The sequence below is a fragment of the Phacochoerus africanus genome, chromosome 4 (genome assembly GCF_016906955.1).
Source record: "Phacochoerus africanus isolate WHEZ1 chromosome 4, ROS_Pafr_v1, whole genome shotgun sequence".
NCBI classification, from domain to species: domain Eukaryota; kingdom Metazoa; phylum Chordata; class Mammalia; order Artiodactyla; family Suidae; genus Phacochoerus; species Phacochoerus africanus.
In genome coordinates this window covers 5540136-5552653 of record NC_062547.1, presented here as the reverse complement: position 1 = coordinate 5552653, position 12518 = coordinate 5540136, and the positions used below count along the sequence as shown (strand labels likewise).

Genomic DNA, 12518 nt, shown 5'->3' with positions numbered 1-12518 from the left:
CTCTGAACACACACTCCAAGGCACGCGTGGTTCTCCCACAGCATCAGGTGCACCCAGAACATAACAGCTGCCCGGGCCCCGCTGCAGAAGGCGGGTATGGCACCCAGGCCACGGCAGTGGACCTGTGCTGAGGGGTGTGGGGCATTGCCACGTGCGGCCACAGACGGCAGCCCGGTGAGAGCTGGCGCAATACAGTGCGTGTGTACACGTGTGCAGGCCGAGCTCACACACTTGAGGTGTGTAGAGCGCTGACACACAAATGTGCTCCCCCCCCACCCGGAGCACGTACCTGCAGGTGGCCTGAGATTCTGGTTTAAATAAAATGAAACAAGGTCTTCAACAGGGAGAGGCCGGGAACGAGGGTGGAGGGCGGGGACGGGCTGCGGGTGGCAGGCACAGGTTGGCGGGGGCGAGGCCGACTCAGCGGGCACATCTGGGGAGGATGCTGCTGCCCAGGAACAGGAATCACACGTCCTGCACTTCTCCCGCCTCCCTCCGCCCCTTCACGGCCCCGTGGCCCTGTCTCCCTTCTCCACCTTCCAGCTCTAGGCTGGAGGCCAGGTGGAGGGTCCGATGGCCCAGGGGCAACCACCACAGGGGCCAGCCGGTTCACCAACAGGACCACACAGAGCCCCGCTGCCCCGGCCACCCCGCAGATAAATCAAGCAACGAGAAGTGGGCTGAGCAGCCGGTGTCACGACACGTCCCTGCCACGCGTGCAGGAGACGTTCCTGGTCTGGAGCCCTGATGCTTCTTGAGGGCATGCGGCGACCCCACAGCACCAAGGGAACGGGTGCCCCCGAGATGTGGGCCAGGTGGCATCGGCCCACAGGCTCCTCCCTCCCACATGCTTTTCCAAAAGGCTTCTGCACCCAGGGAGCTCCTGCCAGGACAGGCCATGGAGTGCGTCGACAGGAGGGGAGTGACACGGGACTGAGAGGACACTGAGGGCCACACGCCCCAGACCCGCTGCCCAGCCTGGACAGGGGCAGGGCCGGAAGCAGCCGAGTTGGAGAAAGCAGTGCTGAGGGGCCCTCAGCCACCAGCTCGCCTGCATGCAGCAGGCGGGGTCACAGCCTCTGCCCTGGGAGAGCATCCCTGGGACTCTCAGAAGAGGAGGAGCGGGTCTGCCGGGCAGCCAGCATCACGTGGGCCAAGCCCGGTCCTCCTGCTCCTCCCGCCTCACAGGGTGCCTGCCCGCAGCGTCTGCCCAGGGAAAACCCACGGATGCAGGGACGGTGCTGGCCTCCAGGACAAGAAGCCACACGGCTGTGATTTCAGCTAAAGACACAGGTCACAGGGCCCGACCCAGGGGCCAAAGGACATTGCAGACGTCAGCCTCTCACCTTGACGCCTCGGACTCGGAACTCGGCAAGGGCTCTGCTCATCTTGGTGGCAGCCGTGGGGTGGTCTTTGCCGTGGGCGATGACCTTGACCAGCAGGGAATCGTAGTGGGGGGAGATGACAGCTCCTTGGAAGGCAGACGCGTTATCCAGGCGGATGCCCATGCCCTCCCCACTCCGGAACACCTGCGGGGAGAGGCCAGCATCAGGACCCGGGTCGGAAGCTGGAGCCGAGACATGTCCCCTGGCGCGGTGCTGAGGCCGGTGCACCAGGGTCCACAGGTCAACCCCAACGCTGGCAGCGAAGTTCTGCTTAGTTTCTGCCAGCAAGCCCAGGGGCACCTCACCATCTCCAAGGGCCACGCAGTCACTGCTTCCTCCTCCCCAGGAGGTGCTGGCAGGGAAAGGCGGCGGGACAGGGGACAGGGGACATGGGAGGACGTGCCTGCCAGCCCCAGGGCTCCAGGCCCAGCACTTGGAGCTGCAGAGCCTGCGAGCCCAGAGGAACTTGGGCAGGTGGGCCAGATCCCCAGGGCTCCCAGCCTGCTGGCGACAAGGACACTGTGGGACAAGAGAGGGGCAGGCCAAGGGATCTTGGTTTATCGTATACAATGACGGGGAAGGCCTCCGTGCCCCCCGCACCTTCCCTTCCTTCCAAGTGGGAGGAAGAGGGAGACGGGCAGATGAGAAAGAGGGGAGCCAGGAGGAGGGCCAGAGGCAGGGACCCACAGGCTCAGAGAGGGGAGCAGTGACAGGGCAGAGGGACCACTCTTGGGGACACACAGGGGCTCCAACAGTCCGACTAGGAGGGGCCACAGCGTGGGGACAGAGGCTTGGGGTGTGAATGTCCGTGGCAGGGGCAGGAGCGCCTGCACAGTGTGGGGGACCCTGTGAGGCACAGGTCGGGGAGCCGGGCTGGGGGACACCCACTGCACCACACATTTCATGTCTAAGGGACGCAGGCCTGTGTTCGATAAAAAGGAACTTAATGAAATATTTAAGGGTGAGCACTCAGTTGTGAGCAGGAACTGCCAGCTAAAAATATTCTGTGGTAAACCAGGCTCGGAGGAGCCAGGCCTGGAGGTGGAGGGGGAGGAAGGCAGCACAGCCTCCCCGGACGAGGGCAGAGAGTCGGGGGCTGCCCGCTGGGTGGCACGCTGGCCTTGGGGCTGGCCCCCACCTATGATTTGGATCCTTCCAGAAACTGAGTCCTGGAGACAGCTCTCTGCCTCAAGCCAACCAAGCTCCACAGGACTTCCAGAACCCAGAGAGCTCCCCTTCCCTCCCCCACCCCCAGGTCACTGTCTCAGGAGCTTCAGTACCGGCTGCAAACCACCCTGGCCCTCCTCCCTGGGCTCCTGTACGTGTCCTGCTTCTGAGGCTCAGGCCAGATGTGGAGGCAGGAAACCAGCAGAGCTGCTGGCAGGATCTGGATCTGGAGGGGTTCTTAACCAGGGCAATGGAGGCCCAGAGGCTGCGGCGGGCCAGGGAGGTGGCTGCAGGGGAGCCCGCCCTGGCCCTCAGCCCCACAGCCAAGCCTGCCTCTCAGGGTCCTCCCTGCCCCCCACATCCCCAACCCCCTCATTCATCCCTGATGGGTCCCTTGGCCCAGCCTGTCCCCTCCACTGGGACATCCTGCCGCTGCCCCTTTGCTGCACCCCTGGTTACTCCTGCCCGCCCCCAGACTGAAGGCAGGACAGAGGCCAGGAGTACCACCCGGTGGGCAGCCAAGCTTGGTTCCTTCCAGAAGACAGAGCCAAGGGCCAAGCTTTTTCCCCCCCCGCGACCTTGCACTTGGCTCCACCCAGCTGGTCTGGTCCCCTTTGGGTTCGGAGAGATGCGCTGGTCTTCCTGGCCTATGCACATGGCCCTCTCCCGAGAGACGCTCTCCCCTTACACTGGCCACTGCGCGGCTCCCGCGTCCTCAAGCCAACTTCCCATCAGCAAGCGCGGGGTCTCCTGCACTGCCCCGGCCACAGGCGCCCCCGGAGCAGCAGTCCTCGCGCACCGAGGGCGGCGGTGGGCTGGCGGGAAGAAGCCCTACCTCGATGCGGCCAGTGTCGGGCTGGAAGCTGCGCGCGGGGTCCTCGGTGGTGACCCGGCACTGGATGGCACAGCCGTTGATGCGGATGTTTTCCTGCCGCAGGCCCAGGTCGGGCAGGCTCCGGCCCTCGGCCACGTGGATCTGGGCGTGGACCAGGTCCACACTGCGGGTGCGGGGAGAAGACGGCAGCAGGCGGAGCGCGTGAGGCGGGGCTGCGGGGGGTGGGGGGTGGCCCGAGGACCCGAGCCCAGCCTCCTCCCGCGCAGACCGCCGCCTGTGCCATCGCACTTGGTGGGAATGAGAGCACGGCAGCCGGGAGGGGCAGCTGAAACCCCGCACCTACCTGCTCTTGCACCCCCCAAACGCTCCTCCCACACCCTGTCCTGGGGGCTCTTTGTCCTTCTGCCTCCCCAAACCCTCCCCTGGTCGAGCCTGGGTTTGATGCCTCAGACCCGTGTTCTTAGAGCAGCAGGTGCTACACCGCGGGTGGTGTGGGGAGGGGTCACCGCGAGAGAACAGGGGTGTCCCCAAGGCCAGACTCACGGAAATGGGGCCCCCCACTGTTGGAGGGACCACAGAGGTAGGCACCAGCGTGGTCAGGATGCCACCCTGCCAGGACTGTGTTGTGGCTGGGCTTGGGCCCAAGACCCTCGCCCCCCAAACAAGATCTTAGAGTACAAAGCTCCCCAAATGTGCCTGGTTTTCTAAGCCCCAGCCTTGCCGACGGCCGCACTCCCAAGGACAGCAACAAATCCAAGGAGAGCAGCTGTTTAAAAAAAAAAAAACTCAAGGTTTTAAATTTACTGTCACTGAGGCTTGTGGTAAGGACAGCCTGGAAACTACACTGGCAGCTTCTCCTCAGTGTTTCGTGGTTCCTGCTAAACCACTTCACAGTAGTGACGGCAATCACCACGTATCGCCACGTCCACGGCGTGGACCATGGCTGTGCGCTTTCTGGGCTTTGGCTCCACAGTAAAGCTCTGAGAGTCACTGCCATTCCCATCAGAGGAGGAGCCTGAGGGTCAGAGGAGCGGCGGTTCACCCAAGCGCTAGGTGGCCAGTGACCTGGGAGGCCTCCTCAGCCTGATCTGTGTCTGTCTGACACAGAGCCTCCGCTCCCGAGCAAGCAGACGTCCACCGCTAGCACAACAGGCTCAGGGCAGGCTCGAGATGGCTGTCAATGTCACAGCAGCTTGACGGGGAAAGTCTCACGGGCCAGAGCGCAAGGCTGGTGCACCTGCCTCAACTCAGCCTTTACCTTGAGGGAGGCAGGGGCTCTGGAGGCTTCCATGCACCTGCCAGGCAAAGGCAGGCGCCTGGCAGCATCCTCGCTCAGGTGGGGTCAGGGGTGGGGAAGGAACCGTCAGGAACGTTCCCTGGTGAGAGGGACTGGCCTAAAGCCAGGGTGTAACACTTAAATGGCTCAAACCATGTATCTTGAAGTTCCTCTTGTGGTGCAGTGGAAATGAATCCGACTAGTAGCCATGAAGATGCAGGTTCGATCTCTGGCCTCAGTGCGTGGGTTAAGGATCCGGCGTTGCCGCAAGCTGTGGTATAGGTCACAAATGCGGCTCAGATCTGGAGTGGCCGTGGCTGTGGCGTAGGCCGGCAGGTGTAGCTCTGATGTGACCCCTCGCCTGGGAACCTCCATACGTTGCATGTGCAGCCCTGAAAAGAAAAACAAAAATGTATCTTGGCGAGCTGAGTTCGTGCTGTGGTGCAATGGGACTGGCAGTGTCCTGGGAGCACTGGGACACAAGTTCGATCCCCGGCCTGGCACAGTGGGTTAAGGATCTGACATTGCTGCAGGTACGGCTTAGGTCACAACTGTAGCTCAGATCTGATGCCTGGCGGGAGCTCCATATGCTGCAGGGCAGCCAAAAAACGCCCCCCTCAAACCTCCAAAAAACAAACAAAACAAAAACATATCTCAAAACAATGAAAGGCCATTTTAATTGTTTATAAAATGGGCAGAGTTTGGGGAATGTCTACACGCAATGCATGTGGGAGAAAATGGTACAAGCAAAATCTAGAAAGCTCTTTCGGTGAGATGTTGCTTATCTGCCCCTCAGGGACTCCTACTAAAGGTGGCCTCGCAACTCTTCAGCGAGGCGGGCAGAGTTTATTTAGGAAGAATAATGGCCTCCGAGAATGCCTTAGACAAATATTCAATTTAAAAAGTAGAACAAAAGCTGTAATCAAACATCTCAAACTATTGATACAGTCAAGTAAATAAAGACGGAATTTAGCGCAGGCATAGGAGGTAGAGCACAGGGCTGGAGAGGACCAGCTGTGTGACCTCGGGCAACTCTCTTAACCTCTCTGAGCCTCCGTTTCCTCATCGGATGAATGGGGCTGACGGGCCCCTTCCTCCAGGGAGGTCAGGGTGGACAGCACACAGGAACCTCCTCAGCATCCTGCTCCTGAGGGGTAGGGCTCCGACTCATTTTTATCTGCTCCTTTGTACTACTTCTTACAATAACCACCTTGGGCTTTCAGAGCAGTAATTTTGGTAAGAAGTAAGAACGGGGATCCCTAACTGTTCTCTGTCAGTGGACACTGAGCTGAGCTCCTGGCCACCGGCTCCCTAGGAGCCACCTGATGTGGGTTTTACACAAGATGGGGAAGACGCCGCCTCCTGTCTGTGGCTGCAGGCTGGTCCCGGAGGCCGCCCTCTGCCCCCTCGGCCCCCGGCCCCGCCCCGGCCGGGCCCCGCACTCACTCTGTGATCTCCTCGGTGACCGTGTGCTCCACCTGCAGGCGCGAGTTGACCTCGATGAAGTAGTGCTTGCCGTGCTTGTCTACCAGGAACTCCACCGTGCCCGCGTTCTCGTAGCCCACCTGCAGGGCAGCCGGGTAAGCAGGGCTGCAGCCGCGGGAGCCCCACAGGGACGAGGCTCACCCACCAGGTCGGCTCCACAAAGGAACAGACTGCAGCAGCCCTGCCTCAGCTGACCTCAGGCAGCCCACCAGCCGTGGCCCAGGGAGGCGAGTGCCCAGGACCTGCAGCTGGGCCCCATCCAGGCCATCTCCTCCAGGCCTCTGCCAGGAGCCCCTGACAGCTGCACCCCGTTTGTCCAGGTGAGACGTGAGCAGACACTCCTGTCCGCCCCGGACTCGGTGCCTCCCACGACCCCAGCAGCTCCTCGGCCTTCAGGCCCCATCATAAACACCCTGGCCTCGCCCGGACGCTCTTCTTATTCTTAGACAGTCTTCAGAAAAAGCTCCTCTCTCCTCCCCTCTGGCCACAACCCAAAGAGATGCCATTTGAGATGAACCAACAGCTGAAACTCTAACTCAAAATACAACCCTAATTCCAGTTTCACTTCTGGTCCCACCGAAACCACTAACCAGACTTCACCTGGCTCCCTCGAGTCTGTTCTGCGATGAGACATGGCACCAGCCAATAAATAAGACCAAACTCAAGGCAAGAATAAGGAACCAAAATTTCAACTATAATCAATCAGACCCTAACAAAGGCCCCACGTCACTGTGGCTGAAGCCTCACTGCCGAGTGCTGACCCTGGCTTTCCCTTAGGGGAAGGTTACAGAAGCGTCCGTGGTCTGTGGTCCGGGGGCCCTGGCTGTCTGAGAGCCTGGGGGAGCTCAGCTCTGGAAGGAGAGCGGGCCCAGGGGCCCACCTGGCTTCTGGGGAAAGCAGGTCTGAAAAGATAGATGCCCACTCGGGGCTCTGGGAAGGGCCGGCAGAGGCAGGGTGCCTGGGCTCTGAGCGGGGTGGGGGCAGGAGGGCACAGAAGAACAGAGAGCAGGACCCCTGCTGCAGCTGGTCCTGGCAGGGCTCTCCTGGGCCAGGCCTGGGGCAGGTCACTCCATGCCCCCAGAGCAGAGACAGGCAGAAGGAGGACCCGAGGAGCAAATGGGTTACAATAAACGTGACGTGTGAGGACAGCTGACACTGAGTGGGGAAGAAATGCCTTTGTTCTGTTCCTTAATCTCCGAGGAACCACTGACTCCCAGTCCCTTTGTTCCAGGGTGCGCTGGTGCCACGGAGAAGCCCCGTCTGTGCGGAGGCCACTGGGGGAGGCCAGTGGCTCTTTCCCTCCTCCTCTCGGGCTCTCTGCTCTCCAGGCTTGGCCTCTGGGCCGGGTGCATCTGTGACTGCACAGCGAGGATCCCAGGGGGGCCCCGCACCAGCCCTCTGTCCTCCCTGCTCAGGGCTGGCCACCTCCGGCCCCAGTGACCACTGGCCCTGAGGCTCATGCCTTTGGAACAGGCTCTTTGTCTCCATGAGGACAGGGGCCCATACCCTTGGCTTTCAAACTCTGTCCCGAGAGCCCCCGCTCCGCACCTGCTTTGCAAGTTTGACGGAGTCACTGGTGAGCCGGGTCCGAAGCTGGGGGTCCAGGTGGGCGGCGGGGGCGATCTCCACCACCTTCTGGTGCCGCCGCTGGATGGAGCAGTCCCGCTCGTACAGGTGCAGGACGTTCCCGTACTGGTCCCCTGGGGCGAGGTAACTGGGCTCAGTTCCCATCCTCAACTGGCGACCCGCCCCGCCCCACAGCCCGCCTCCCGGCAGGGGCGTGTCTTCCGGAGGGACAGCCCTTGCCCCACTCACCCAGGATCTGCACCTCGATGTGGCGCGGCTTCTCGATGAACTTCTCCACAAACAGCGCCCCGTTCCCGAAGGCGGCCAGAGCCTCTGAGTAGGCCCGGGTGTAGTTCTCCTCCAGCTCCTGGGGTGAGGGTCGGGGGGCAGGTGCGGCGGAGGAGATCAGTGGGCCCGGGGGCTCCGTCGCGCCCTCTGCGTTGCCCCACCGGCTCCCAGCGCCCCGACCCTCTGCGGCCCCGCAGCCCTGGGCTCCTGCTCACCTCATAGCTGTGCACAACCCTCATGCCGCGCCCCCCGCCCCCATAGGCGGCCTTGAAGATAATGGGGAAGCCGTAGGTGTTGGAGAACTCATGGGCCTCGTGCAGGGACGTGATGGGGGCGTCTGTGCCGGGGACCACGGGGACACCTGTCGGAGGGCAGGCAGGTGAGGCCTAAGGGACAGGTGGAAATCTGGCCAGAGCCCCCCAACCCCCGCGCATGCTCACCTGCGGCGATGGCGATGGCCCGGGCCTCCACCTTGTCTCCCATCTTGCGGACCACCTCGGGGCTCGGCCCGATGAACCGGACGCCCGCATCCTGGCAGGCCTGGGCGAAGTCCGCTCGCTCGGACAGGAACCCGTAGCCAGGGTGCACGGCGTCCACGTTGTTTTCCTGGGGGCGGGGGCGGCGTCAGGAGAGCGGGGCGCCCCTTGGAGCCAGCCCTTCGCCCTTCGCACAGGCCTGATGCAGCCCTGCGGCCCGGGCGCCGGCCCCACCTCACCGGCTCCTTTCACTCTCTCACTCATTCACCCGGGTGCACAGGACCCGGACCCGCCCTCAGGCGGCCCCGCCCGGCCCGGCCCCGCCCGGCTCACCTTGGCCACCTTGATGATGTCTGGGATGTGCAGGTAGGCCTGCACCGGGGCGAGGCCGCGGCCGATGAGGTAGGCCTCATCGGCTTTCTGCCGGTGCATCTGGCCGGTGTCCTGCTCTGAGTAGACGGCCACCGTGCGGATGCCCAGCTCCGTGCAGGCCCGGAACACACGGATGGCGATCTCGCCTGGGGGAGGCGGGGCAACCGGACGAGGAGTGAGATCCCCGAGGGAGGCGGCCGCGGGGGCGGGGCTGGACGCCGGCTCCTCCCACTGGGCTCACCTCTATTGGCCACCATGACCTTCTTGATGGGCTTGTACTCCAGGCGCCGGACATTCGGGGAGGCGGCAGGGGCAGTAGAGGTTCGGCGGATACCCAGGAGCCTCAGGCCCCCGCGGACAGTTCGGAACTTCAGCATCTGGGGAGGGACGTCAGAGCCAGGTTAGAGCCGCCCGAGCACAGAGGGTCCTCGGAAAGAGTGAGGGTCCCGCCCCAACCCCACGTTGGCCCCACAGGAAAGCCAGGACACTGCCCGCCTCAACTCCTGGCCAAGCCCAACATTCCCTGTAGGGCTGACTGGCTGTAGGGAAGGGAGCAAATTCAAACCCAAGTGGCATTCCAGGCTTATACTCTAATTTCCAAAGCACCACACTTGAAGCTTGTTTTTCTTTTCTTCTTTTTAGGGCAGCACCTGCAGCATACAGAGGTTCCCAGGCTAGGGGTCAAGTGGGAGCTGGGGCTGCAGGCCTACACCACAGTCACAGCAACTCGGGATCCGAGCCGCCTCTGTGACCTACACCACAGCTCATAGCAATGCTGGATCCTTAACCCACTGAGGAGGCCAGGGATCGAACCTTCGTCCTCATGGATACTAGTTGGATTCGTTACTGGTGAACCACAATAGGAACTTCCCACACAAGTTTTAAAGCAATTTCAGGGAGTTCCCGTCGTGGCGCAGCGGAAACGAATCCGACTAGGAACCATGAGGTTGTAGGTCTGATCTCTGGCCTTGCTCCGTGGGTTAAGGACCTGGCGTTGCTGTGAGCTGTGGTGTAGGTCGAAGATGAGACTTGGATCTGGCATTGCTGTGGTCCTGGCGTAGGCTGGCAGCTATAGCTCCGATTAGACCCCTAGCCTGGGAACCTCCATATGCCACGGGTGTGGCCCTAAAAAGACAAAAGACAAAAAAAAGCAATTTCAAGGCCAGCCAGAGGCCCTGTAGGACCAGGGTGTGTATTGTCAGTGTGCCCTCTGCCCAGCAGAGCAGCCAGGCAGCCCCAGGCTTTGGCACCTTCATGCCCCACCCTGACGGCTGTCCCTCCCTCAGGGTTCTGTCTGGCTGGGCAGTGAGGGTGACAACGGATCTCTCCAGGAGCCGACTGCAGCAGTGCGCTCTCCCTCAGGAATAAGAGCTTCTGCTCAGTTGAAATGCAGACTTCTTCGGACTGCAGACACCTCCCTTTCTGCAAGGCTGCTAAGTAAATTCGTCATGAAAATCTGATGAGGACAATAAAAACGGCCAGACACAAAAGTGCACGATTTCACTTAGATGAGGCTCCTAAAGTCATCAAATTCACAGAGACAGACAGTTGTGGGGGTGGGGGCACCCAAGGGCGGTGGGGGGGGGGGCGCTGGGGAGTCAGTGTTTAAGGGGACAGTTTCTGGAGCATGATGATGTGTGAAAATAGAATGTGTACATGTATGTGTAACTGGGTGTCCATGCTGTACAGTAGAAAAAAAATCGTATTGGGGAAATAACTACTAAAAAAAAAAAAAATCATAAAGGGGGCAGTTTCGAGTTTGCAAGATGAAAAAGTTCTGGAAATGGCCAGAGGTGATGGTTGCGCAACACGGCGAATGTCCTTAGCACCAGTGAACTAACCGTACACTTAAAAACAATTAAGATAGGAGTTCCCGTCGTGGCGCAGTGGTTAACGAATCCGACTAGGAACCATGAGGTTGCGGGTTCGGTCCCTGCCCTTGCTCGGTGGGTTAAGGATCTGGCATTACTGTGAGCTGTGGTGTAGGTTGCAGACGCGGCTCGGATCCCGCGTTGCTGTGGCTCTGGCGTAGGCCGGTGGCTATAGCTCCAATTTGACTCCTAGCCTGGGAACCTCCATATGCCGCGGGAGTGGCCCAAAGAAATAGCAAAAAGCCAAAAAAAAAAAAAATTAAGATGGCAAATTCTGTTATACAGATTTTATCACAATAAAAAGAATTTTTTAAAATAAACAACTGAGGGCAACTTACATTCCAGAATGTAGAACATCGTCAGACCCACCCAGCTCCTTTTACACGTGAGGAAAACCAAGGCCCAGAGAAGTGTTTAAAAGATGCCTTCAAGGTCACACCGCTGTTACAGCAGAGCCCGAACTGGCACGTGGTCCTTAACCTCTGCTCCAGCGCCTTTATTGAGCTAACCATGTGATGTGTTTCTTAGTTAAGTTTAAATGCTCAACGCGACAATTTTAAGTAAGAAACTTAAAAATACATTCCGTGAATAAAAGGTATTGCACAAACCTCAGCACTGTATTATGACTGACAAGATGGAGAAGAACCCTAAAGACCAAGTAGAAAGAAAAGGGAAAAAAAATAAATAAATAAGGACTACATAGAAGAGAAGAGGGAAGGGGTCAGACCAGGGGAGAACAGGAGGCGCATCCAGCCCCCCCCCAGGCACGGCCCCAGGTGAGGGCGTCGAGAAGGAGGCAGGAAGGCCTTGGCTCCCGCAGGAGGTGGACCTGGGGAAGGAGAAAAGGAAAAACCAGACAGAAAAAAACAGACAGGATTGTTCAGATCGTGATTAGGGCCTCGAGGACAAGAAAACAGGTAACATTTTGTGAATTATGGGGGGGGGGGGGGCGCATGTATTACACAGGCCTCTCTGAGGAGGGCACTGATGCAGAGACCTGAGTGGAGAGAGGCAGCAAGCCACGCACAGATCTGACCTGCAGGGAACGTGCCCCGAGCAGATGTAACAGGAAGAAGGAGCTGCGAGTGTCCGAGATCCGGTCTCAGAGCTGGGGGGCAGGGACCATGGCTGCCCTGAGGCTGAAGGGGGACGGGCCAGGCTCTGGGGACAACCTCTTCGCACAACGTGGTGGCAGAGGGGGCATGGCCTGCTGCAGGTTGGAAGCGGTGTCTGGGTTGGGAGCAGCAGGGACGGAAGGAGGGGGCTGAGAGGGAGACACAGTGCCTCTGAGTTGGGTGGGAGCAGAAGGGGCGGGGTGGGGGGGCTATCCAGGGGCCCCCCAGGCAAGACTCTCTGAGAGCCACCGCAGAAGATGAGGGGAAGGTGAAACGAGGATGGGGGAGGGGGTGGACGTGACCTCCCCCGTCTCAGGAGAGGCCAGTCTGGAAGTGGGGATGGGCCGCAGGAGAGATCAGAGCCAGGTGGGAAGCCTGTGTGCGGTCCAGCAAAAGGATGGGGTTGAAGCCCTGGGCCTGGGGTAGACCCACCAGGGAGAAGACGGCTGGAGCAGAAGCCAACAGGGGCCAAGAGGGGGGTGGGAGGTGGGCGCCCTGGGTCAACCCGGCAGCATGAATTTGGGGGAGGGGGAGCCTCCCTGGGCCCCAGCCCCTCTTCTAAAACAGAGAACCCCGCCCTCACCTGTTAATGCAGAGTGGACCGACCTGGCAGGCTCCCGGGTACGAGGGGTCCAGACTAACATCTCCAGCAGGAACGGCCCTCATGTGCCTGCCAATGGGT

General features: G+C 60.5%; 1 protein-coding gene across 5 annotated transcripts in view; it reads right to left on the bottom strand.

Moving 5' to 3' along the window:
• Positions 1-12518, bottom strand: part of PC (pyruvate carboxylase) — a 105115-nt gene that overhangs the window by 12248 nt on the left and 80349 nt on the right. For 4 of the 5 annotated variants that reach the window (XM_047775148.1, XM_047775149.1, XM_047775153.1 and 1 more), the window contains 9 exons: positions 9092-9227; positions 8812-8996; positions 8443-8608; positions 8218-8363; positions 7964-8081; positions 7697-7848; positions 6110-6228; positions 3388-3550; positions 1347-1529 (listed from right to left, as the gene is read on the bottom strand). In XM_047775148.1, coding sequence (XP_047631104.1) covers positions 1347-1529; positions 3388-3550; positions 6110-6228; positions 7697-7848; positions 7964-8081; positions 8218-8363; positions 8443-8608; positions 8812-8996; positions 9092-9227 — 1368 coding nt within the window. Of the gene's footprint in view, positions 1-1346; positions 1530-3387; positions 3551-6109; positions 6229-7696; positions 7849-7963; positions 8082-8217; positions 8364-8442; positions 8609-8811; positions 8997-9091; positions 9228-12419; positions 12439-12518 lie in introns of those variants that run through there. The other variant, XM_047775151.1, reaches the window with a different exon arrangement.